This window comes from Protopterus annectens, chromosome 8.part0 (assembly GCF_019279795.1).
Source record: "Protopterus annectens isolate FY-2018-M chromosome 8.part0, PAN1.0, whole genome shotgun sequence".
In the NCBI taxonomy this organism is placed as follows: Eukaryota; Metazoa; Chordata; order Ceratodontiformes; family Protopteridae; genus Protopterus; species Protopterus annectens.
Window position 1 is genome coordinate 1931423768 of NC_056741.1, and position 23615 is coordinate 1931447382.

General features: G+C 39.2%; 1 protein-coding gene across 1 annotated transcript in view; it reads left to right on the plus strand.

The window, feature by feature from the left end:
* LOC122809733 (endonuclease/exonuclease/phosphatase family domain-containing protein 1-like) overlaps positions 1-23615 on the plus strand; it is a 318686-nt gene that overhangs the window by 254014 nt on the left and 41057 nt on the right. The window contains exon 7 of the mRNA XM_044081440.1: positions 1558-1752. Within this exon, the coding sequence (XP_043937375.1) occupies positions 1558-1752 (195 nt within the window). The remainder of the gene's footprint in view (positions 1-1557; positions 1753-23615) is intronic.

Below are 23615 nucleotides of genomic sequence, written 5' to 3' on the forward strand. Positions count from 1 at the left end.
AAATGTTTTTTTTGGCAGGTTACTTTCATGAGTGTGTGTGTGTGTGTGTGTGTGTGTGTGTGTGTGTGTGTGTGTGTGTGTGTGTGTGTGTGTGTGTGTGTGTGAATGGGTGGTGGTGGTGGTGGTGGTGGGTGGGCTACAATTCTAAAAATCCTAGCTATGCCCCCTGCCTTAATGAATCATTCATTATACAACATGCATTCAAAATCTTCTTGTTTAGTCTAACCTAATTCAATAAAAGTGCATGTAACTTGAAGCTGAAACATTCACTGTATATCACAAGTTTGTTTTTCCTCTGCATCTGATTGTATAAGTCCAAGTGTTCCTCACAAATAGTGAACTTCAAGCCTGAAACCTCAGTTCTTGCACTTCTGACATTTGCATGCTGTTACCTGTGCTTCTTCTTCACACACTTTGTTTTTCATGGTCTGGAGCATTATTTAGGAAACCAGTAATCCTTTCTTTGCCCCAAATCCCTGTAAATCTTAAAAAGCATGTGTCATATTCCATTTCATTTTGCTTTGCTGCTTTTCTAAGCATGTAGATAGACATGCCTAGTCAATGATTCTACACTCCATTCCTAGCGAAACAAATTTTTAAATGTATTACCATTCACTGCCCTCATACCTGCTTTTGCAACTGCCAGGTGACCATCTGATGCCCAAGCACTACTAATGTTCCCATTTATTACCATGGATGAAATACAAATGACACATGGTGCACTACTTTCATGCCGATGCAGTGAGAGCTTTCTGTTCTTTGATGGCCTAACCAACCCAACCAGAGGCTGGCACATGAGGACCCAAGTGTAGCTTTCAAGTGCATTCGGCTCACATTTTCTGGTTGTAACGGCAAGGATGTTTACATTATGAAAAGCCTTCAGTTTCTCTGTCAGTATAGAAGGTTGGTGTAGCCTTTCCCTTCTCCTGATTAAACTTAGTGATTTTCAAGTAAGAAAGCCATCTTCATTAAAACACTTCAGTGTGATGCTACAGTTGTTTTTGTGGGAAGATGGCCTAGAGTCTTTCTATATCACCAGAACCTTGCATTGAGTTACATGGGATAGTCTTATTCAAGCAAATCCCAGTCACAAAACTCTCCATGGACTTATTGTGGCTCATATTCTACTTGGTCATTTGTGTCCAGGTATACAGTGATCACTCCTGAGTTCTAAGTCTCTCTTTCTGTAGTAGTAATCGAACTTCTCAGGCTCTTCTTTCCATGCCTTGGCATTCTGACATCACAGAGCACTAAATTATCTAATACTACCTTTTACCATCCATAGCACATTACTAGACTCTGTTGTGAGGCTTTCATTTTCATTTGAAGTTTCAACTCCACATTTGATTCTTTCCCTTAACCAGCAGTATTAGTTTGTGACACCAGCAGTATTAGTTTGTGACTTTTTGTAAAAAATAGAAAATAACATGATGCTGTCAGCTACACTGTATCTTTATCATACTATGTCACATAAATGCAGCTTGTTACGGCCCTTTCTGAATTGTCTGAGACATTGTTTTTGTAATATGGTGTTAGCTAGTCTCTTTCTTTCTCCAGATGATAAACAGATGTTGGTTATGGGGCATTTTGGGATAGACCCCGAACAAGAAGATCTCTGGATCTTGAAACAGCATGGATTTCAGCCCAGTATTCCTAGTGGGACTTCCACAGATGTTAGTAATGCAACTCAAGTACAAGGTAGATGCCAACAGAACATATGGTTCAACAAACAAGCACAACTATCCTATACAGGTAATTTTTCACCCTCCGTAAAATGGTAGCATGCATAACAAATGTACAGATGTAATTCAATGTGACTTGTGCACCTGCATTACACATGCTCCTCTCATGAAGAATGCAGGGGAAAATTGTTAAAAATAACAACTTAAAAGAATACGATAAATAATTGAATGACTCAGGAAGAAAAAAGATAGTTGTTTGTTTTACAAGCAGGTTTAGTACCTGTAGTTAATTGTTTTACAAGCAGGTTTAGTAACTGTAGTTAATATTTTCTTTTGGGTTGGTATCTAAATATCTACTAGGACTTTCTACACCTCCCTCATATTTTTATTGACTTTGCTTACACTACTTTTATTTTGTTCTATCTTGTTGCAAAATTAATTCACTAAACAAAAATTCACCGGGGCAAGTCACAATGAACAGAACCAGATGAATAACTGGTTCCATTTTATTAATATGGGACCAGTGTTATTAACATTTCCTACTTCCTGCTAAAAATTATATATAGCTTGTGGGTGAAAATAAGTAATATTTTGAGCAGAATAAAAGTATTATCGGTTTGGAATGGGTAAACAGATTGTTGGCTAAATTACTAGATGTCTTCCATATCAAAACTTCATTCTGCATGAGACTTATATGGAGCTCACTACGATTGATTTGCTATGTAGAAAATGAAGAAGGATAATAGACCTTAGGAAGCCTAGAAACTGCTGCTACATAATTTGATATTATTTTATATAACAGTGTTAGCGGCTCAACAGGTAGCACACCAGTCTTTGGAGGTGGAAGATTAGAAGGCTGTGAGTTCTATTCACATTCCAATTACTCAGATTAATTTCCTAATAATGACACTACAAGGCAACATAAGTGGGGTGCTGTCCTTTAGATGAGGTGTCAAACCAAGGTTATAGCTGCCTAAGTTAGTAGCTCAGGTGGATTTTGCAGATCCCGTGCTATTTACCAAAAATGAATAGGGAAAGTTCCACAGTGCCAAAAAACACCAGGAAATAAAATAAATAAATATGACTGGCAACAGTTCCACAAATTTATTTAAAAAACTTGCAAACCTCTGATAGGCATTCAAGTTCTGCAGCTGAGGCAGTTCCTGAAATGGATTGTAGTTCTTTGAAGTTAGTAAAGTAGCTCACAGTATGTGGGTGTTCTTTGAACATTCTGCTCAATACAATTGCTCCACTGTCCTCAGCATTTACATAAAATTTCTTCCAAATACTCCTAGCCTTCTGAATATCACCAGCAGTCAAAGCCATTGCTGTTCAGTCAAAGTGAAAACCAGGAACAAAAAACAAATGTTCCCCAGTGCATTGGCCAAATCTCCCTTAGGCAGTATGAATGCCACCTCAGGTCTCCCCCGAAAAGGACACTGGCATAGTGGGACTAACCTGGTCAACAAAAGGAAAAATAAAATAAAAAATAGGTATAAATAATCTATATCAGACAAAAGTTGCAGTATTTTAAGTGCTGTAAAAAGCTAAAAGGTACAGTATTGGTCTGCCTACAGAAGCTACGATTTTTCTTGTAAAATACATCTCAGTTGCAGCTCTAGCAAAATCAGTCTTCTTCCACAGCTTTACATCACAGGAAGCAATTCCTTTCTATGTGATATTATTTTTGGTATCCTTTGAGCCCATCCTTTCAACTCAAACCCCAGTTGTCCATGTTTCAGAAGGTCTACCAGCCAGGCATTCCACACCCCCCCTCAAGACTACTCGGGTATTGCTGGGACCAGCCCTGGATTTTAAGGGCATCCTGGAGGCTTGGCCATATGTGCTTCCATTTGGGGGGGGGGTTATGCCCTTTCCACTTCCCTTTTCCCACACCCCCATGCCTGTTGACTCCATCTGAGGACAACTCCTCTCTTGGACCATGCTTCTCATTAGGGGCCATCACTGATGAGTGCCCTCCCACCCAGGACAGGCATGCCCATTCCTCCCTGCTATTCTGTCAGTCACCTGAACCTCTAATCGAACCTGTGTCACCTAGGATGCAGTCAGTGCTTTATCCTCTATGTCATGTGATATTGTTTTTGATCTATTTATTGAGATGATTAGTTGAACAGTTCATATTGCAAGCATCAGTTATAATTTTGACAAACATATTCCAACGTTTCAGTTCATGCCATACAGTGTTTTTTAAATAACTTGGTTATGGCAGTGTTGTTGCAAATGTGGGAATATCATACATTTTATGATGACTCAATAATGACTAGAGGTTTCCCTATATGATACATTTCACATGGACAGTATCAGCATATATCCATGTCTCTTATCATAACTTTTCATATAATGATACCCATTAAAGACATGGCTCACTTATCTGTGAACATGTGATTTGTATATATGGGAATGTTGTGAATGGTAACAGATAATCTTCATTGCCATGCATTCTAGACCAACACCCTTGGTGCCACATTTTTTATCATAATGTGATATCCAGCATGTTGCATGGCATTGGTTAGTTGGTCACTTTGACAGGGTAGCCAGCCTCAAGTGGTGTTATGAAACCACAGGCTGCTTATGGTGTCAAAAGGAAATGCATTTAAAAAAAACACTGTAGAAGGGAATGTGTTAAGTGCATATTCAATTTATTTATATTGTAAATGAAATAATATGCACCATGGGCAATGATGGTAGGTATTGGATTCTCTTTTGCTCAACTCATTGTTACTTGAGCTTTGTTTTTCAAGGTTATTTTTCAATCCTGCCTGCTTACTCCAAAGAGAAGTAATGAGGTTTAGATTATATTGTAGTTTGTTCTGTATTTTCCCGAGAAATAGTGAGACAGTTTTACTTTAGGTTTAACTGATTGCTCATTCACTGAGATGCAGTACCTTTGAGTAAAAATAATAAAGTAAGGGATAAGAGGGAAGGGGGTTTGCCCCCCTGAGATATGATTTCATGGAATTTTAATATGTGTGTGTAGTGTTTGCTCTTAAACTGACTGTATGTGCACATAAGCTATTGCTGCAAGGAATTTGTGCTGGGAAGTTGCACTTTGGGCTGTTTGCCTTCAAGAAGATGTAGCTGATCCTATGTGAAAACAAAATTCAAAATAATGTCTATATGTGTTTTCATTATGGTAGTTTCAAGAAGAACTTTATTTATGAGGGTATAACCATTATAACTGCATTAAGGAAAGGTGTTTTTTATATAATAAGGACTTATACGAACTTCAAAATCAAGGGGGCAGAGCAACACACATATACAAAAAAATTGGTTTGCTATGACAAGCACCTCTTATTATTTAATACAAATTCTAGAATTGCTTATATTTTACTTTGACACATTAGTGTATTCGTCAAGGAGTTGGAGTACCTAAATGATTACAGGCCAGTGGCCCTTACATCAAATGTAATGAAGTGCTTAGAAAGACTGGTTAGTTAGTACTACCCCAATCCCTTGACCTGCTGCAGTTTGCCTACTGGGCAAACAGGTCAACTACTGATGCTGTTTCAGTGGCACTTCACCTCACATTGGAGCATCTTGAAGGGAAGAACAACTATGCCAGGCTGTTGTTCATAGATTTCAGCTTGACATTCAATACGGTGATTCCAATGCAACTTATAGAAAAACTAATCAACCTTGGTATAAATAAAGGGCTGTGCAACTGGATCCTTGATTTCCTGACTGGAAGACCACAAAGGATCTGTGCTGGTAACAACACTTCAGGGAATATTACAGTCAACATCAGAGAATGCCAGGGCTGTATGCTGAGTCCTCTACTGTTCACAGTCCTTACCTATGACTGCTCTGTGAAAGCTAGCAACAACCACATCGTCAAATTCACAGATGACACCACAGTGGTGGGACTCATAACTGGTGATGACAAGAGTGGGTATAGGAATGAGGTCAATTCCCTGACTGAATGGTGCAATAACAACAATTTGGACCTGAACATCAATAAAACAAAGGAAATCATTAATTACTTCAGAAAGAGCTCTGCCATGCACCTGCCCCTCAAGATTAACAGTGAAGAAGTGGAGAGAGTCCAAACTACAAAGTTCCTGGGGGTACATATATCAGAGAACCTTGTAGTACAAACACAGGCCAGCTAATTAAAAAAGCCCATCAGTGGCTACACTTCCTAAGAAGGCTTAGAAAAGCAAAGCTGTCTGTGAATGCTATAAATACCTTCTACAGAGGAGCCATTGAGAGCATTTTCGTTCGGTAACAGCACAATGGCCGAAAGGAAGAAGCTGCAAAGAATAATAAGAACAGCAGAAAAGATCGTGGGCACTAGTCTTCCTACCTTACAGGAGCTCTTTGAAATGAGATGTAAAAAGTGGTCCCACAAAATACTGTGACACTTCTCATCCATCATATGGTTGGTTCACTAAACGTAATTCTGGTAGAAGGTTACAGAGTATCCGCTGCAGGACCTCCAGATTCATGAAAAGTTTTTATCCAGCAATAAGACTCATTAATGCAGACATAAACCTGGATGTATCAAAACTATACTAGATTGTTATGCTGTCATTCTTTCCTTTTTTTTCATACAGTAATTCTATTTATTTATTGCATACTACAATTAATATATTCTCATTCAAGTGCAATTCCAGTCACTTCCTTATGTGCAATATCACCCAATATCACCTCTGTGTATATTGTACTTTTCTTTTCATGTGTTAATCATTTGTAGTCAGTGTTGTCCAGTGTAATAAATAGTGTACAGGCATGTGTGTCAGCTACCTAGATATTTACTTTTGTACTGTAGTTTTTATTTATTTTATTTTACATTTGTTTACTGGGAGAGTCCAACTGAGCATAAAATCCTTTTTCAGCAGAGACCAGGGGAGAAAAGCTCCATTGTTAGTAGACTATTATGTTAGTAGAAAGAAAACCGTATAATACAATAAAGAAAAAAAAATAGTAACAGACATTCATAACGGTAAAAAGACTAAAACAGAATAAATTGGTCAAGTGGGAGACAAGACCAATAATCTTATATAACAATTCTTCTAGAAGACAGTTCCTACAGTAGTAGCAGGTAGTGACATTGTATACAATAAGAGTGCAATTGCGATACTTAATCTTATATACAGGTAGCATAGCAAACTGAAGACTTAAAATCTGATATATATTAACAGTGAGAAAGAAAAAAACAACATAAGGTAGTCATATGACTCAATGCTCATTACATATGCAAGTAAAATTTTTCAAATCAGCTAGTTCCATGGTTTGGGCTACCCATGCCCAGTACATGTACAAGTCCAGGAATTGGTGCAGTGGGCTTTAATGTGATGCTTGAAGTTTTTAAGCTAGTTACAGTTCCAATTTCAAGTGGTAAGGCATTCCACAGTTTAGCAATGTAGTAGGAGTACAGAGTGTCACCTGAGCTATTTTTACTCCTGGTTACTTTATTAGAGCTTTATTAGTGGATCTTAGTGGACGGGCACTTATATTGGGATTTAGGAGGCCTTGTAGAGCTGGTGTATTATCGGGTTTATAGTACATTTGGTGGGCAGCACAGAGTTGTGTGAGGATGAGTTGGTGGGGTAGTTCTAACGAAGATAGTTGTCTTAGGGCCTTACAATGATGGGTTCTAGGAGAACAACTAGTGGCAAATTTCGCTATTTTGTTATAGCAGGCATCTAGCTTTGTTAGATCTGATTTGGATAGGTTGCTAAGGATGGGTGAGGCATATAGTAACGTTGACAGAAGATGAGTTTTGGCTGTGGTTATTCTGGAGTTTGTGGTTAGGTAGTTTTTGCATCTGTATAAGGTACCTATTTTCTTGTGTACTTTTTTTACAGTCTGGGCAATGTGTAAGTTGATCTTCAGATTTTGATCAATAACAACACCAAGAAGTTGGGTGGATGGTACTGGTTCAATCAAAGTCTTATTACTGGATGTGATGTTGAAGTAAGTGGATTGGGCTTTGAATTTAGTGGAGTGGAAGAGCATACGTTTAGTTTTATTTGGGTTCAAGATTAATTGGGCATCTGCCAACCATGATTCAATAGCATTGAAGGATGTTTGGGTTAAGTTCTGTAGTTCAGGTAGAGTTTGAGCAGAACATATGACAGTGGAATTGTCTGCATACTGTATAAGGGTGGCTAGAGTTGTAGCATTATAGAATTTATTTGTAAACAGGTTAAAAAGGAGGGGGCCAAGAATAGACCCTTGAGACATGCCCATAGTCACTGGTAGTAAGTGAGAAAGAGCTTTGTTCCACCGTACCGTTTGTTGCCGATCTATGAGGTAGTTCTGGAACCAGGCTAGAGTGGAGTAGCTTAGGTTCAGTTTGGACAAGGCAGTTAGCAGTTTGCTATGAGACACTGTATCGAAGACTTTTGATAAATCTAAAAACTTTGCTGATACTAGCTCACCTTTATTTCTGAGTTGACTGATGGTGTTAGTGAAGCTAATAAGGGCTGTGGTAGTACTATGGTAGTGGTGAAAGCCGTGCTGAGTATTAGTAAGTAATTTATTGTCTAGGAGATGGTTAAGTATTTGGGTGTGAACACACCTTTCAAGGATTTTTGATAGAGGGGACAGGATTGGGCCAACAGTTAGAGAAGTAGGTAGAAGGACCTCCTTTGTGTAGGGGTATGATATGAGCAATTTTCCAGAGAGTGGGGATGCGTTGTTCGGATATGGAATGGTTAATTAGTAGGGAAACTGGATAGGAGATGGCTTTAGCTGCTATTTTTAAGTATGTTGAGGGTAGGTTATCAGCTGCCAGGGTTGAGCATTTGTGTATGTTGTGGATTGGGACTGGTTTTAAGGAGAATGTGTTGTTATTATCTAGTAGAGAGATTAGGTTGATGGGCAATGATGGTGAGGTTTTGGTTAGTACGGATTTTGATGGAGTCAATGAAATATTTATTAAACTGGGTAGCAACACATTCTAGGGGATTATTTGCTGTTGGTTGAGGGGGTCTTAGTTTGACCTGGTCGTAATATTTTATTTAAAGTGGTCCAGAATTTTTGAGGATTATTTTGTTATTTATCTTGTAAGCTAGTATAGTAATTTTTCTTATCAAGTCTTATTTGGGCTTTGGCTTTATTTCTTAGCTGGAGATATTTCTGGTGAGTAACTATTCATTTTTTGTGGGTCCATTCGTGCCACACTTTATCCCTTTCTTTTAGGAATGATTTTGTCTGTTTAGTGAGCCAAGGAGAGTAATTAGATTTTGCTTGTATTGTCCTGATAGGGGCCATGTTATTTAAGATATTTAAAAAAGTGGTGTTAAAGTAGTCGTCTGCACTGTCCAGGGATAAAGTTTTGAGGGGTTTCCAGCTGCAGAGCTTAAGGGATGTTATAAAATCTTGAGGACTGAAATTTATGGTGTTGCGAATTTGCTAAGTAGATGTTTTTTTTTTGTAGGATTTGCCTGATGACGTATAATGTATGTTGGGAGGTGGTCACTGAGTGAATCGGGGAGGGTACCAGAACTATAGGAAAGTGTGGAGTAGTTGGTGAGAATCCACTCAAGGATAGTTTCCTTGTTAGTAGTTTTATCAAACCTTGTTGTGGTTTCAATTAATTGGGTAAAGCCATAGAGGTTGGTATGGGTGGTAAGGTGGTCAGAGTTGCAGGAGTACCAGTTAATAATAGTCTCCTAGTATAATGGTCTCTTGTGGGAGGTTATTGGAGGACCATTGTAGAATGGTTTCAAGTTTGTCTATGTTGTTGCCAGGAGGAATATAGGTACCTATGATGTTGATATTTTTATTTTGGTTGACTTTTATTTTAGCCAAGAGTATTTCTAAGTTGGAGATATTGTGTGGGGTTAAGGTTAACCGTCTCTAATGTAAGATGTCTTTTGAAGAGCAGGGCTATACCGCCACCCCTTTTTTGTTTTCCTATCTTGCCTGAGAATGCTATAGCAAATGGGAAGAATTTCATTATCAAGGATATCTGGTTTGAGCCAGGTTTCTGTCAGGAGGACTATGTCAGGGGGGTAAAGGGATAGGCTTGCATAAAGTTCCTGTATTTTGTTTAAAACGCTTCTTATATTTACGTTTATTATAAGTCGATCATTACTTTTTCTGGGGATATTAAGAGAGTGGTTTTGAACACTGTTAGTGCTGTCCTGAAAGGGTGAGGGTCTGGGGTTGGGGTAAATGTCTCCACTAAGACTGAGTAGGATGGCTGTTAAGTAGTTGTTCTCTAGGTATTTCAGTATTCATTTATTGTATTGCATGGTTGCCTGTAGGGTAGTATATTGGGGGAACCATTTGAGGGGGGTGAGATCTAAAGCTGTGTAGTTGTAGATAGCTGGGTTAATGGCAAATGTAATTGGTTTAACTTTGAATAGAATATATGGGTGATGGAAGTAAGTGTGCTGGGTGTAACTTAAGTTTGTGTGATAGGATGTAAGGCAGGGCAAGGTGCTAAGACTGAATAGTGCTACACAATGAAGGATGAGCATGCAGTGGTAGAAAGTGAGTGAGTATGGTTAGTATAGTTATTGTTTATTCTTTATTACCTGTCATGTCTGTCTTTTTGCATTTTTGTTTTTTTTTTCTGTAAAAGAGCTGACACTTGAAATTTCATTTAGGTAACACTTGTGTTTCCTAAATGACAATAATCTTTCTTTTAATCTTTGAATCTTTTTGCATTGTGCTTGAGTAGAAAGATCTTGGCTTCGCAGCTCCATTGTCCAGGGTTGGGTCATGACTTACTATCACTGCCTGTCTGGAATTTCCATGTTATTCCTGTATCAGTATAGATTTTCTCTGGGAATTTTGGTTTCTTCCCACATCCCAAAAATGTGCTGCTTGACCAGCTACACTAAACTGTCCATTTACTTATAGGTTATATTTACCCTTGCCCTTACGGCCTGGGTCATAAGTAAAAAGGGGCTATGAAGCAGCTCAGTTACCTAGATGACAACTGTTTTGAATCATCATCTGGATACTTTGCAGAATCTTAAATTTGAAATACATTTAAACTAAATATGGGGCAATTCAGGTTATACTTCTTAGTCCTCTGGCAGGCGTGAATTGTATGGTACAATAAAATGTAATTTTGAGTTATACTGAATACATTTGTATACTAAATATACAAAACTAAAACAATTACTGTAGTACTGGATATGTTAGGGTTATGGAGGAAAAATAATCATCTGTGATAAAATAATTTCAAGGAGAATAAGAAGAAATCTATAATTAACAGTAAAAACAAAAATTATATATATAAAGAAATGATTTGATGGCATTTACCTACAAAGACAATAATATCCTCTACTTTCACATAAGGAAAATAATTTTCTGAGGACATCTGCCTAGACAAATAAAACTGAAAGTGAAGTATTTAATTGTTGTTTGGCATCTCCTTCCCCCTTTCTTCTATTTTGCAAGGGGCTGCAGTTCTGCATCATCAGTCACTACCTCTGTGTATTTAGAACAATACTCCTTCTTTTTTCAACAGTCATGCCCAACATTCACATGCCTTCTTTTATGTGATAAATTAATCTCTTAGGTGGTCATTCTCATATTCTCATACCTCCTTCTTGTCTGTCCTAAATCTGCTTTACCAAATCATCTTCTGATTTCTTCAACATGTGATTGAACCACTGCAATATGTCCTCTTTGACGTTTTCTGCAATTTGCTTCAGCTCTGATGTCTTCGATCTTATTGAATCCCATGTATGCATCCTACTGCTGGTCCCAGGCATTTCATCTTTATCACCTCAAGCTTCTTCAATTCTACCTTACTGTTTTAGGATTCTATGCCTGTAGAATCACTGGTCTCACTGTTTTGTATACCTAACTGTTCACCTACTTTGGCATTCTTCTGTATCACACTATTCCTGACACTTTGTACCAGATTGCTTTAGCACCTCTGATTTTTAGCTTTGACCTTTTAATTAGCATTATTGTCTTTCTACTCTTCTAGAACCATTTAGAACGAGCTTTAATAATTAAGGATTACAGCAGTTTTACTCACAATTTTCTTTTCTTATTCTTATTGTCCTCCTCACGTACTGTTTTTACAAGTCTTCTTCTGAACCTCTCCTAACTTGTTATCATATTTTCAGACTTATTTGTCTCTACATATTCAGTTTATGCCTTTTTCACTTCTCTACACATCCTTTTCTTTTTTTCTGTCTCACTCAAATATATCTCTGGCACACTTCTATGACTTCTTCCATTTCTTAAAATCTAGGAAAAGTAAGACTATATAGAAATACACTTATCTTCAGCACTTTTATTGTAAAATGATTTTTCTCTCAGATTTCAGCTACTTTATTTCCTATTTATGTAAAATTTTACTCTTCTTTATAATGAAATATTGCAATTGTTAAACTTTTGATGTATTACCTGTTTTGAAATGTAACTTTATTACGTATTTCCTATATTTACTGTTCAATTTTCTATGGAACTTCTCTCCCTGGAGCTCAGGAGAAGAGAGACTTTACACTCAGTCACACTATCCCGGTTAGCAAATACAATTAATCAGTCAATAAATTAGTCAGTCAATAGCTATATACATTTTCCTTCTTCTCAAGCATACTTCTCAGATACCTGAAGCTGTTAACCTGTTCCAATATTTTAGCTTGCATTTCAGTTTCCAGCTTCTTTTCGTTTTGTATTTCCTGCCATGACTGTCTTATTTATACTGCTTTATCCCACGTGCCTTCAGTTTGTAGTTCAGTCTGTTTTTTGTTTGATGCTGAAGGTCCCATTCAGAATCTGCTTTTAGTACCACCTCATCTGCATACAGCAACTTTGTTTATATGCACTCCCTCCAGCCTGTTTGCTGATGTAATCCTTCACCAGTATGAAAAAGAGTGGGCTCAGAGATGAACCCTGTTGAGCCCCCACTCTCACAGGGAACTACAGAGTTTAAAATACTGTTCATACTTGTTTCATTGGATCCATGTACATAATCTGTACTAATTCTGCCAGTTTATCCAGGACTTTAAACAATCACAGCACTGACCAGTTTGACTTTTTAAGCCAATAATAGTGGCTGTATGTTACATAATACAATGACAGTGCAACATGAAAGAAGTTTAATAGTAAACATTAAGTCCTTGTTCAAATGCTTGGTCAAACAACAAGGTATGAGTATCTTAAGGCAAAATATGATGAGACTGCTAAACATAAAAAAGGATCAATGGATGGAATATTGTGAGATCTTACCATATTGCAATATCAGACCTTATAAAAGTATGTATATTTAGCTAACTTCCAGTGCTATTAATGAGTATAAGTAGAAATACATGCATACCTTCAAGCATCATAATATATTTCACAAGGTTAATTAAATCTAAAAAATGGTATTTAAATTTAAAATAACACTGCAGTGCCTAGGTTATGGCACAGCATAATGGAGCCTTGACTGTGACCTAGGTGAGTGAGGTTTGATAAAAGTCCCTGCACAGGAGGAGTCAGGCTGGGAGGGGAAGGAGTGAAAGGTATGGCCTGCTTGCTTCTCCAAGGGAGTAGGAGGGAGGTTGCATGCTCTGGGTGACACAATATATGGTGGAGACTGGAGCAACCATTATTCAAGCTGTGATGAGAGGGCAAGGGCTGCTTGAAGGAAATTCCCCTATAAAGGGACATCCTTTATGGACAGCTTATTGTATGACTCTACCTGCATTTAGCTGGGTGCACACAAGTTAGGGTCAAACAAAAAGAAAAATCAAGAAAATAGCAGCCATATTTGAAGGCTGTCTAAATGATGACCCCTTCCAGTTGATCCTCATCTCTGTAATGGGGAACAGATGGGTGAATTGGCTAAAATGGGACTGATGTTCAGACAGTGGTAGAGCAAAGCACAAGGAAAAAAAAAAACACTGTAGTACCCTGACATTTCTGAAAATACAGAATTAAAATAACAAGGGAAGAACATGAACACTGCTGGCATCCTGAACTAAACCAGTCAGTCTTTTATTAGACAACTGTAACTAAACCAAAACAAAAATGTTACTCAATCATCAATAAAATGCAACTTAACCACAATGATTCTTAAATCCCATAACGATATCCCTTAAGTAGCTCTCATAGAACCATATCACTATTACATGTGGAGCAGAAATGTTTTTGCCCATCCAGCACTGTGCAATAGAGAGATAATGCCCTGACTACAGCCCATATGACCTGCATTTGATTAGTTGCTTCAGATTCTAAGTCTCTGGTGAGAAATGATGGGTGAGCCCATCCTGACAGGAGGGGAAGAGATGTGTGCTGAAGGCACATGAAACAGTTTGATAACCCCTAGAGACTGGGGAAAGTGAGAATGTCTGGTAAGGGTGGTTGGGGTGCTTTGCTGATGTCAACCACTTGTTGATGGCAACTCATAGATTATGTCCACTGCATGTCCCACCATTAGGAAGCAGTTAGACGTGGCAAAAGCTAGAATTAAACTAGGAACAAAATTCTTGTTGTGACTTCCAGTCAGCATGTATACTAAAGTTTTTTGGAACTATAAATGTATAAATATAATTTTTTTTTATTTTTATTTTATTTATTTATTTTATTTAACATTTGTTGACCGGGAATGTCCGACTAGGTTCCACAGATCCTGTTTTCAGTGGAGGCCCGGGGTGAAATGCTCCAGAAGCATGTCTTTAGAATGTGGGAGGAAACCGGAGTACCCGGAGGAAACCCACACGAACACAGGGAGAACATGCAAACTTATTCAAATATATTACCCACCTATGCAATTAAAGTCTCAAATTCAGAAGTTACAAGTGGTGAATAAATCATATACTAATCACGTAAATTTATTCTACTTCACTTATATATCAAAGAAATGGAATTATGTCCCTACTGATATCAAACATATGCCATACTTAAATAATTTCAAACACAATTAAGAAACTACATAAGTGAAAAATATTACAATATACTATAACTTTAACCAAACTGTAGTGAACCTTATGAAGTAAATTACAAACCTGTCACATTTCAGTTAACCCTTTTCTCCATCTTTCTATGCTGCTAGCCAGTTTCTCACTTTCATATTTACATATCTATATTTTATACTACCTACCTAGCATCAAATATTCAGTATTCTTACATGTACTAATACTCTGCTCACAATCTAAATTATATATTTTCCTTAATATAATACTCTTAAAAAAGTAATACAATCTATTGAGGCTTCTAAACTGTATTTATAAATATTTCATTGTTATACTTGCCATAAGGAATACTAGCGCTTATATCGGTGTGTTTAATTGATATTGTATTTGTTATTTGGTACTGTACTTTGTTTTATGATAGTATAGATTATTAGCATTATGCTAATGCTTTTTGATTTCATTTTATGTATTATTTATTTATTTAGATTATGTTAATGCCTATTTCTACAAATCTGTATGCATGGCTATACTTATATAAATTCCTGGAACTTATCCCCATAGACCTCTGTTAAAAAGGGGCAAAAAATCTAATTGGACCATTCTGTTAACAACAATAAATAAATAAATAAATAAATAAATAAGTACATAAATAGACATTCCCCCGGATTTACTAATCTTTCGTGCAGGACTAGCTTAGTCCTGCATGGAAGTGACCGTTTAAGAGCAGGACGGCAGCATAACCCACTAAATAACATATATTTATGAACTGGAGTACTGCAGTAAATGCACATGTGAGGTGTCAGTGTCATAATGAATAAGGCACTAGTAAGCAGGTGTAAGCACAAATAAGCAGTAGAAGCATACTTAAGCACTAGTAAACGGCCTTAAGCCTGTTTGCACGGCGGTAAGCAATGCCTACACTAGCTAAGCAATTCTAAAGCTAACTCTATGTAAGCAGATGTAACGGCAAGTTAGCAGTGCTTACCGTCGTGCAAACCCACTTACAACTGCTCAGAAGTGCCTTAATCACATTGTATCCAATAGCCTTGTTCTGCCCGTTAACAAAATAAACAGCCATGCAGGTCTCGAATCCAGGACCCTATACACCATAGTCCCAGTAGTTATCCACCAAGCCATCACAGAAGTACAGACAAGTGAGGTTGTAACAAACAAGTCCTCACCATAGTATAACCAAACTGAACCTGTGAAAGGCATCAGTATACAGTCATATGTGCCATAACCCAATACATAACATAAATATGTGAATTGGAGTACAGCAGTAAGCCCAGAAGTGAGGTGTAATTGTAACAGAGTGTTGAAGTCCCTAATAAAACAAAAGGACCCCACAGAGTGTGTGTACACATCAATCAGGGATACCAGGCATACATACAAGTTGTAATAAATAATAACACAGTGTCAAAAAGGCATTATAATGAAGGTCTAATGTAAGCAACACTAAGCATTGCACAGGCCAGCTTAGGAGGTGTGAGCAATGTGTACACCAGCTAACTCTTTGTGCCCAGTGGTATACCCCTTTAAACAATGCCAACCTTGGGTAAGCAAGTTTGCCCATAGCTTAGCCTTTTCAAAACTGGCCAATCATGGAAAAGTGTGGGAAACTGGCATTATTTCAACCCAAGAGGCGGGAATACATCTCATAACTGGTTGTAGCTTCCCCTTGCAGGCACTATGGCAGTAAGGGGAGAAGGAGTGCACTTCCAGGTGCAGCTCTGGTGCATCCAGGAGTCCAAGGTCATGGCAGGACTCCTAGTTAAAGACCAAGCATAGAGACTACTACAGGGCCAGTACCAGGGCTCCCAATATAAAGTGGAGGCCTGGGAGCATCTCACCCGGGACCTCACCAGTGCCACTGGCATACCCCAAACTGGTGAAGAGGTCAGGCACTACTATGCTGACCTGAAGCGGCAGAAGGGGGACCTCTTGGAGGAGTGGCTCCAAGAGGCTAGAGCATCAGGGGATGTTCCAGACGTGTGTATCACCCCAGTATGTGTGTAATAATTGCCAGCTCAGGTATATCATGGATAGGCATGGCTCAATATTCCTCTTATGTCCCCCACAGCTACAATGGAGCTGGCCATGAACCAGGAGGCCCACATCAGCCACCTGGCGAGGTTGCAATGCAAGGCAGTTGAGTAATAACCATGCTTTTACTGTCATAGGAAATAAAAATAAAAGTAGTAATAAATTAATTGCTAGTATAAAACCTGTATTGTTGAAGGCAAGTGCTGTATACTCTAGAGAATATGGCAGGAAGAGTCGCATATTGTTTCTATGTCAATAAAAGTGTAATATCCTGACAAAACAGGTCTAACTGCTGGACTGCATGTGTATATTCTGGTATCATATAGTAATGTAGATTTGCAATCATGTAATAGTACTGTTGTATTAAGCACTGTTACCCACACCATGCACCATAAATTGAATGTGTAGGAATGCCTGTATATGACAGGTGTAATCCCCAGGGGCCATTTAGTACAACTGAGAGATGCATAGACAGTAAACAGGGAAAATGCAGACAACAAAAAACAAATAGCACATGCAACTGAGATGTGAACTGTTGTTCTTTCAGCACAGACAGCCACGGTTCGAATCCTGCCAGTGGTAGTAGTCTACATACAAAATCATACCCCACAACTGTACAGATATGTCCAGAATGTCTATTAAAGTGGCCCATATCTATTACCTATCAACATGTCCCCTTGGGAAATCAGTGGGATGATCCCAGACATATAGGCAGCAAACAGGAAATACAACTGATTGACACACATCCATGACAACAAACCTGGCACACTAGCAACTCCCCAATACCTTATGTGACTAAGAAGCCACGTATGTCCCATTTACACCCCAACTTGTTAAGGTGTGGTCAGAGTGTGTACAGTAACAGAGTGAGATGTATGTGTATAATAGTAATGTGGAACCTGGTACTGTGTATGGGAAAATTCAGGTAGTGCTAATAAACATTCCTCCCACAGGTTTGTCAGATACCAACACTGTGGCCAGAAATACAAGAATGATATGCAGTTTCTCTGAATAATGAGGTATTACACATCACTGTCGCCCACACTGTCCTACAACATATAACTGTCAAGGAAATCTGTATGAGTGTTGTTATAGAAGGTCAGAATGCATAAGCACAGGGGATTAAGACAGAAAGCAGATTGGAGATATACAGCAATATCAATATAGCAGACACAACTGTGATGGACAGTGTTTAAGTTGTAGCAGACACAGCCATGATCTGTATCCTGGGAGGGGAATTAGACTGCATACAGATTCATACCCCACAACTGTACACATGAGCCTAGAATGTCCAGTATATGTGCCCATATCTGCTGCCTGTCCCCCTGTCCCCCTGGTAAGTCTGTGAGATGATCCCAGATGTGTAGCCAGCAAACAGGGTATACAAGTGATTATCAACCATCATAAGAACACACTTGTCACTGTAGCAACCCTCAAAATTGTAAGGAGAATAATATTTCAAGTATGTCCTACCTACACTCCCATATTGTCAAGCTGTGACCAGAGTGTTTACAGTAACAGAGTGAGATGTATGTGCATAATACTAATGTGTAATCTGGAAATTTGTATGGCAACAGTCAGGTAGTGCTAACAAACATTGCTCCCACAGGTACGTTGGATACGAACACTGCGCTGAGAAATACAGACCAATATAACTTGCACAGTTACTGTCCACCCTGGTATTGTAGGGGATTGTGAGTGTTGCAGTTTCTCTGAATAATAAAGTATCACTGGTCACTGTCACCCACACTGTGCTACATAATATAACTGTGTAGGAAAGCATGTATACGTGTGTGTCAGGTCACTAAAGGTGGAAGAGGGAAATATTCTAAATATGTCCAGGCACACCAGCATGTGGTCAACACATGGCCAGAATCTATGCAGAAAGAGTTGGATAGCATAGTGCAAAACATCAACCCAGAATCTGGGAGTATGTGTAGAAACAGTTAGTGTTAACGAACAGTCCCTTCACAGGGATACCAGGTAAGAGGTGTATACTGCAGGTAAAACTGTTTCATGTGTAATGATGACGGCAGCGATATCACTGTCCAAAATAAGGCTATAGGGTAGTGTAGTAAGACTTTTAAGGTACAGATAACAGCACTGGCTAGGAAAGTAATGTGGACTGCAGGAATATACTACTTGTTAATTGACTTCTTTCTCTCCCCCCACCTTATCTCCAACAATAATCAACATACCCACCCCAAGTACGTAATGACTCTGATAATGTCCAACTGTTTGATAAATATTTTAATGGTTCCCATGCATGTGCCATATTGAATTATTCCAACATTGTTGGCATGGTGCCATCAATGTACCTGCATGCTGTTCTTATTATCACTGTGGTCCTATATATGCATGTGTTTTGTTTGCTATGCAACTGTTCCATATCTGGTGTCTGGGTTAATGGGAATATCTATGCATACTGTTATACCTAACCCTGGAATGTGTTGACTATTACTAACCCATATATGATGAAATCTAAACACTATAGCACGCTTGGGAAGGCTGGTCCCAGCAGACCCACCTGTCTCACCTCAGCTGGCTGTGGCACCGGGCATCAGCATCTCTAGGGCCCAACCCCAGACCTCCCTGTCCGTTGGTCTTGCACCACCTTCGGGTGGAACTGCCTCAGGGAATGGGGCTTACTCCCCCCAGGAGTGGGCACGGACAGGCACTTGTCACCCATCGCCAGGTCGGGGTTGTGGTGCGTAGAGCAATCAGCGAGCAGTTTGGTGATCTTCTATGCCAGCTCGAGGGCTGCATGTCATGATTAAAGAGTCAGCCTGGCTCTGTGGCCCAGCCCCCAGCACATCCAACTTTGGGGCTGTGAAGGTGCAGTGGTGACTGCCCATGGGTGGGGACCTCAGTCCCACTGTTACCACTAGAGGGCTTGTGGGCTTCTGATATCCCAACACCCCTCCCCATCAAGGTGTTTACCCCCCACATGTGTCATATACTGCCCCTGTATGCATCTTGTGTGTCTTGTCTGTTAACAAACCTAACCTGCCTCCCCAAATATACCTACCCCTTCCCAACATCCCACTCTCACCTGAAAAAAAGAAAAAAAGGCAATCTGTTCCCACAAAAAATATTGCCCCATACATAGCGGTCCATTTTGCACACGTGTCTACTGGGCAGATGTAATCCAGTCTAAATATCATCACAACTTATTATTGTTGTCCTCACCCCTCTCCCAGGGGTTTGATTGTCCAAATCTACCTCCACATTCAGTGTATATGCACAGCTATTGCTGTAGAAGAAATGGGCAGCTATGGACCTTCCCTATACCCTTCCTGTACATCCCTAGCTATTTTCACTACTGTCTTTCCCTTTTTGTGCCCCATTTTCACCACTTTCTTATCAACCCTTTTTCTTTTCTTTTAAAGAAATTAGTGCAGGGGTAAGCAAGAGTAAGCACTTTTAAGCAGCAGTAAGTGGGTCTAAGCCTGTTTGCGCAGGGGTAAGCAATGCCTACACTGGTTAAGCAATTTAAAAGCTAACTGAGTATAAGAAACTGTAACCGGAAGTTAGCAGTGCTTACCTCCGTGCAAACCTGCATAAACCCGCTTACAACTGCTTTAAAGTGCCTTAGTAACTCTGTATCCAATGGCCCATGTTCTGCCCAGCAACAAAATAAACAGCCTCTGCAAGGCTCAAACCCAGGACCCTACACACCATATACAAAGTGCTTTACCACTAAGTCATGCCAGATATACATACCCTTGATGATTTCAAAAACATATCATCCAGCTGAGTCATTAAACAGTACAGAGAATGTAGTCCAACATGTAGATGTATGTGTGTGTGTGTGTGTGTGTGTGTGTGTGTGTGTGTGTGTGTGTGTGTGTGTGTGTGTAAATATATTAATATCTAAACAGCTACAACATATCTATATATATATATATATAAAATATATATATAAATATATATGAACATATATTCACGTGAATGCCTACATCAACACATATATATGTCTACACCTATATGTTTACATATACACAGCAAGTTGCATATATGTAAGCAGATATATATCTATGTAGGTATATACAGACATAGTTATATATATGTAAGCAGATAAATAATATCCATATAGGTATATATAGACATACATGTATAGTTATCAATGGGAGATTAACTAAATCATATGTGTCCACATGCACCGTTAATGGGGTTGAGAGGCCCCAAACGATATAAGTATTGTACGAATAGGTATACCCACCCCCCAGAGCCAAACACGTCCGCCCTGCAATACACTACCAAGTGTTGCAGATACCATAACCAGGTTCTGACACGACATGGGTGCAAGATGTTAACAGTACTACATCCCACCTGTATGATGTCAGGCTGGTATTGGTAACATATCATGCAGTACAGTCTGGCTTAAGTGTAAAATGTGGAAGCTATCAACATCCCCAGGATACATATACACAGGCACATATATATGCAGATACAGATATACATATATATATATATATATATATATATATATATATATATATATATATATATATATATATATATATATATATATATATATATATATATATATATATATATATATATATATATATATATATATATATATATATATATATACACATATATATAGATACACATGTGACTACACATACACACGCAGAAATATGTACAGTAAGATACTTATGCAGTAGGCACACACAATATGAAACAGCCACTATGCCTACAGTTAACACCCTAACAACTGGACACTGGATGAGCCACCCATACAAATGACATTCAGTGCCTGCAACATATACCCACAAAGAGGTCATAGGATAAAACACCACACACACGTTTGCAGAAATGGAAAACCTTTATTTGTGTACTATTACAGTTTTATATGCCATATCATATAGCTGTTCAGATACTGACATGCATATAAACAGGGTAATGCAACTGTGAAACAGTTATACTAATACAGTAGTCTGGAAAGGTTCACAGCTGTTGGTGTCCAGGCCATGTCCTCCAAATCGTACAATAGTGAAGACAGACTGGGCCACAGGATACCACACAATCAAGAGTAAGTGATGCAGGTGTATAGTCCAGCAGCCTCTATCTACACTCTGTACACAATCACTAGGTGGTAAAGACTTCAATTGACCAAATGGGATGTAACTGTTACATAGCAAGGCATAACTGACATCATCACAGGCACACTGGCAAACAGAACAGTCTGTAGGGCAGGAGGCAGTAGGCCTGCAGTAACCCACTTTATGTAAGTAATGTCAAGATAGGTGAAATGTATGGTATTGTACATCCAGATACCTTAAGGCAGCTCACCCCTGATACCCCCACATTTTGTAACAGCCTAGGTTATGTATGGTGCATCCCCCCCAGACTCAATAATACAGGGCCATATACCACTGTTACATACACTGGCCTCTGGAGTGCATATGGGCACACATGTATTGTGTAGGTGAAGACCACACATATATGGCCCCAGCCTCACCGTATGTGTAGGTGATACAACAGCAGTGGAATGTTGTACAGTCCAGAGGTATACACAGAACCCCTTAGTGCAGAACATGTGGACCAAGCCTGACAATATGGATATTAACAGCCATGTAGATGGGTATAACACATAATGACTGGTATACATTCTTCCCCATAGGTTATGCATTCACACACCCCTGTCTGTCCTGACACATAATAACTGCTGGTACAGAGGTGCCATGGCCACATACTACCCACTAGATAGTGACATACATCTGTACAGCATCCCACCACTCTGTCTGACATACATGACTGTTAAGGGAGGCCCGGCAGCAGTACATCTGGCAAGTATCTGGACATGACATCTCACTGGGTAAGTACACTAAGCTGCTAGGCATGCAACAAAGCACTGTGAGGCTACAGGCAGACTGGCTCAACACTTGCCTACATCTCCTATGGGGGAATGCACATGTACCTGCATATGTAGCAGGCTCTACAGGCATGTCACAGCACAGGGTAAGATACACCTGTGTGAAAGTGCATAACCCCAACCAATGTGAACACAGCCACAGCCACATGTGATAAGCTAGCATAATATTACAGTATATGGACTAGCTGTCCAACACCATCCTCATATGTGTCTCTCACACACTAACCCTACATATACTGGGCCGCTACACAATGTGGCCTGATGCCTATCTATGGTATGGGACATTTGTGTGTTTGGCCCTACAAACATGTAAGCCTATACGGTAACATACAGTGGAGCAGCATGTAACATCAGGTAGGACGGGACCTAGAATGATGAAATCTACCACAGTCTGTACACAGGCCAAGGTACATATTAACAATACACACACTGTCGACATTCACCATAAGTACACAGACCTCAGTACTGTACAAACAACCACAGAATGCCCAGGTTATGTCATCAAATATAACTCCTACTGTACATAACATCTGTAGCAGTCTGGTATCTCACTGGCTTGTTATCTGATATGATGACACTAATCATGGTATACAGCACATATGCACCTCTTAATGCATGACATATGTACAAAGGTTGACAGAGTTGTGGCTGGAAGCACATACACAGGGCCAATATTGACATGTTGCTGTGATAACATCATGCATTTACTGTTGTAACAGAGTTTGTTGCAACATATGTCCTATGAGGGATATGAAGTCAGTAACTGTCACGGCTTTCACCATCTGCAGACTGCAATCCTCACACTACCTTCTGCAGTTCACAGATACATGCTCTGTGGGTAACACATGAAACCAAAGGCACCACACACTGCCCAGTCTGCAAATGACCCTACAGATGGGGATTCCTTATAGACATAAAACTGACATGGCAGGTATTAATACATGTAGGACAGCCATATCCGCACACACCCTGTTAAACCAACATTACTCCCAATGCAGTATAGCAGCACTTACAGTCTGTAGTCAGGTCAGGCACATCCCCCTCCTATGTGTTGGCCTGTTTCACAGTGTATGTTGTCAAAGGTAAATCCCCAATCCATCTGAGATGCTGTTTACCAAACTACAGATCAAGTTTCTGCTCACAGTGAATGAAAAGGCCCAACACCAA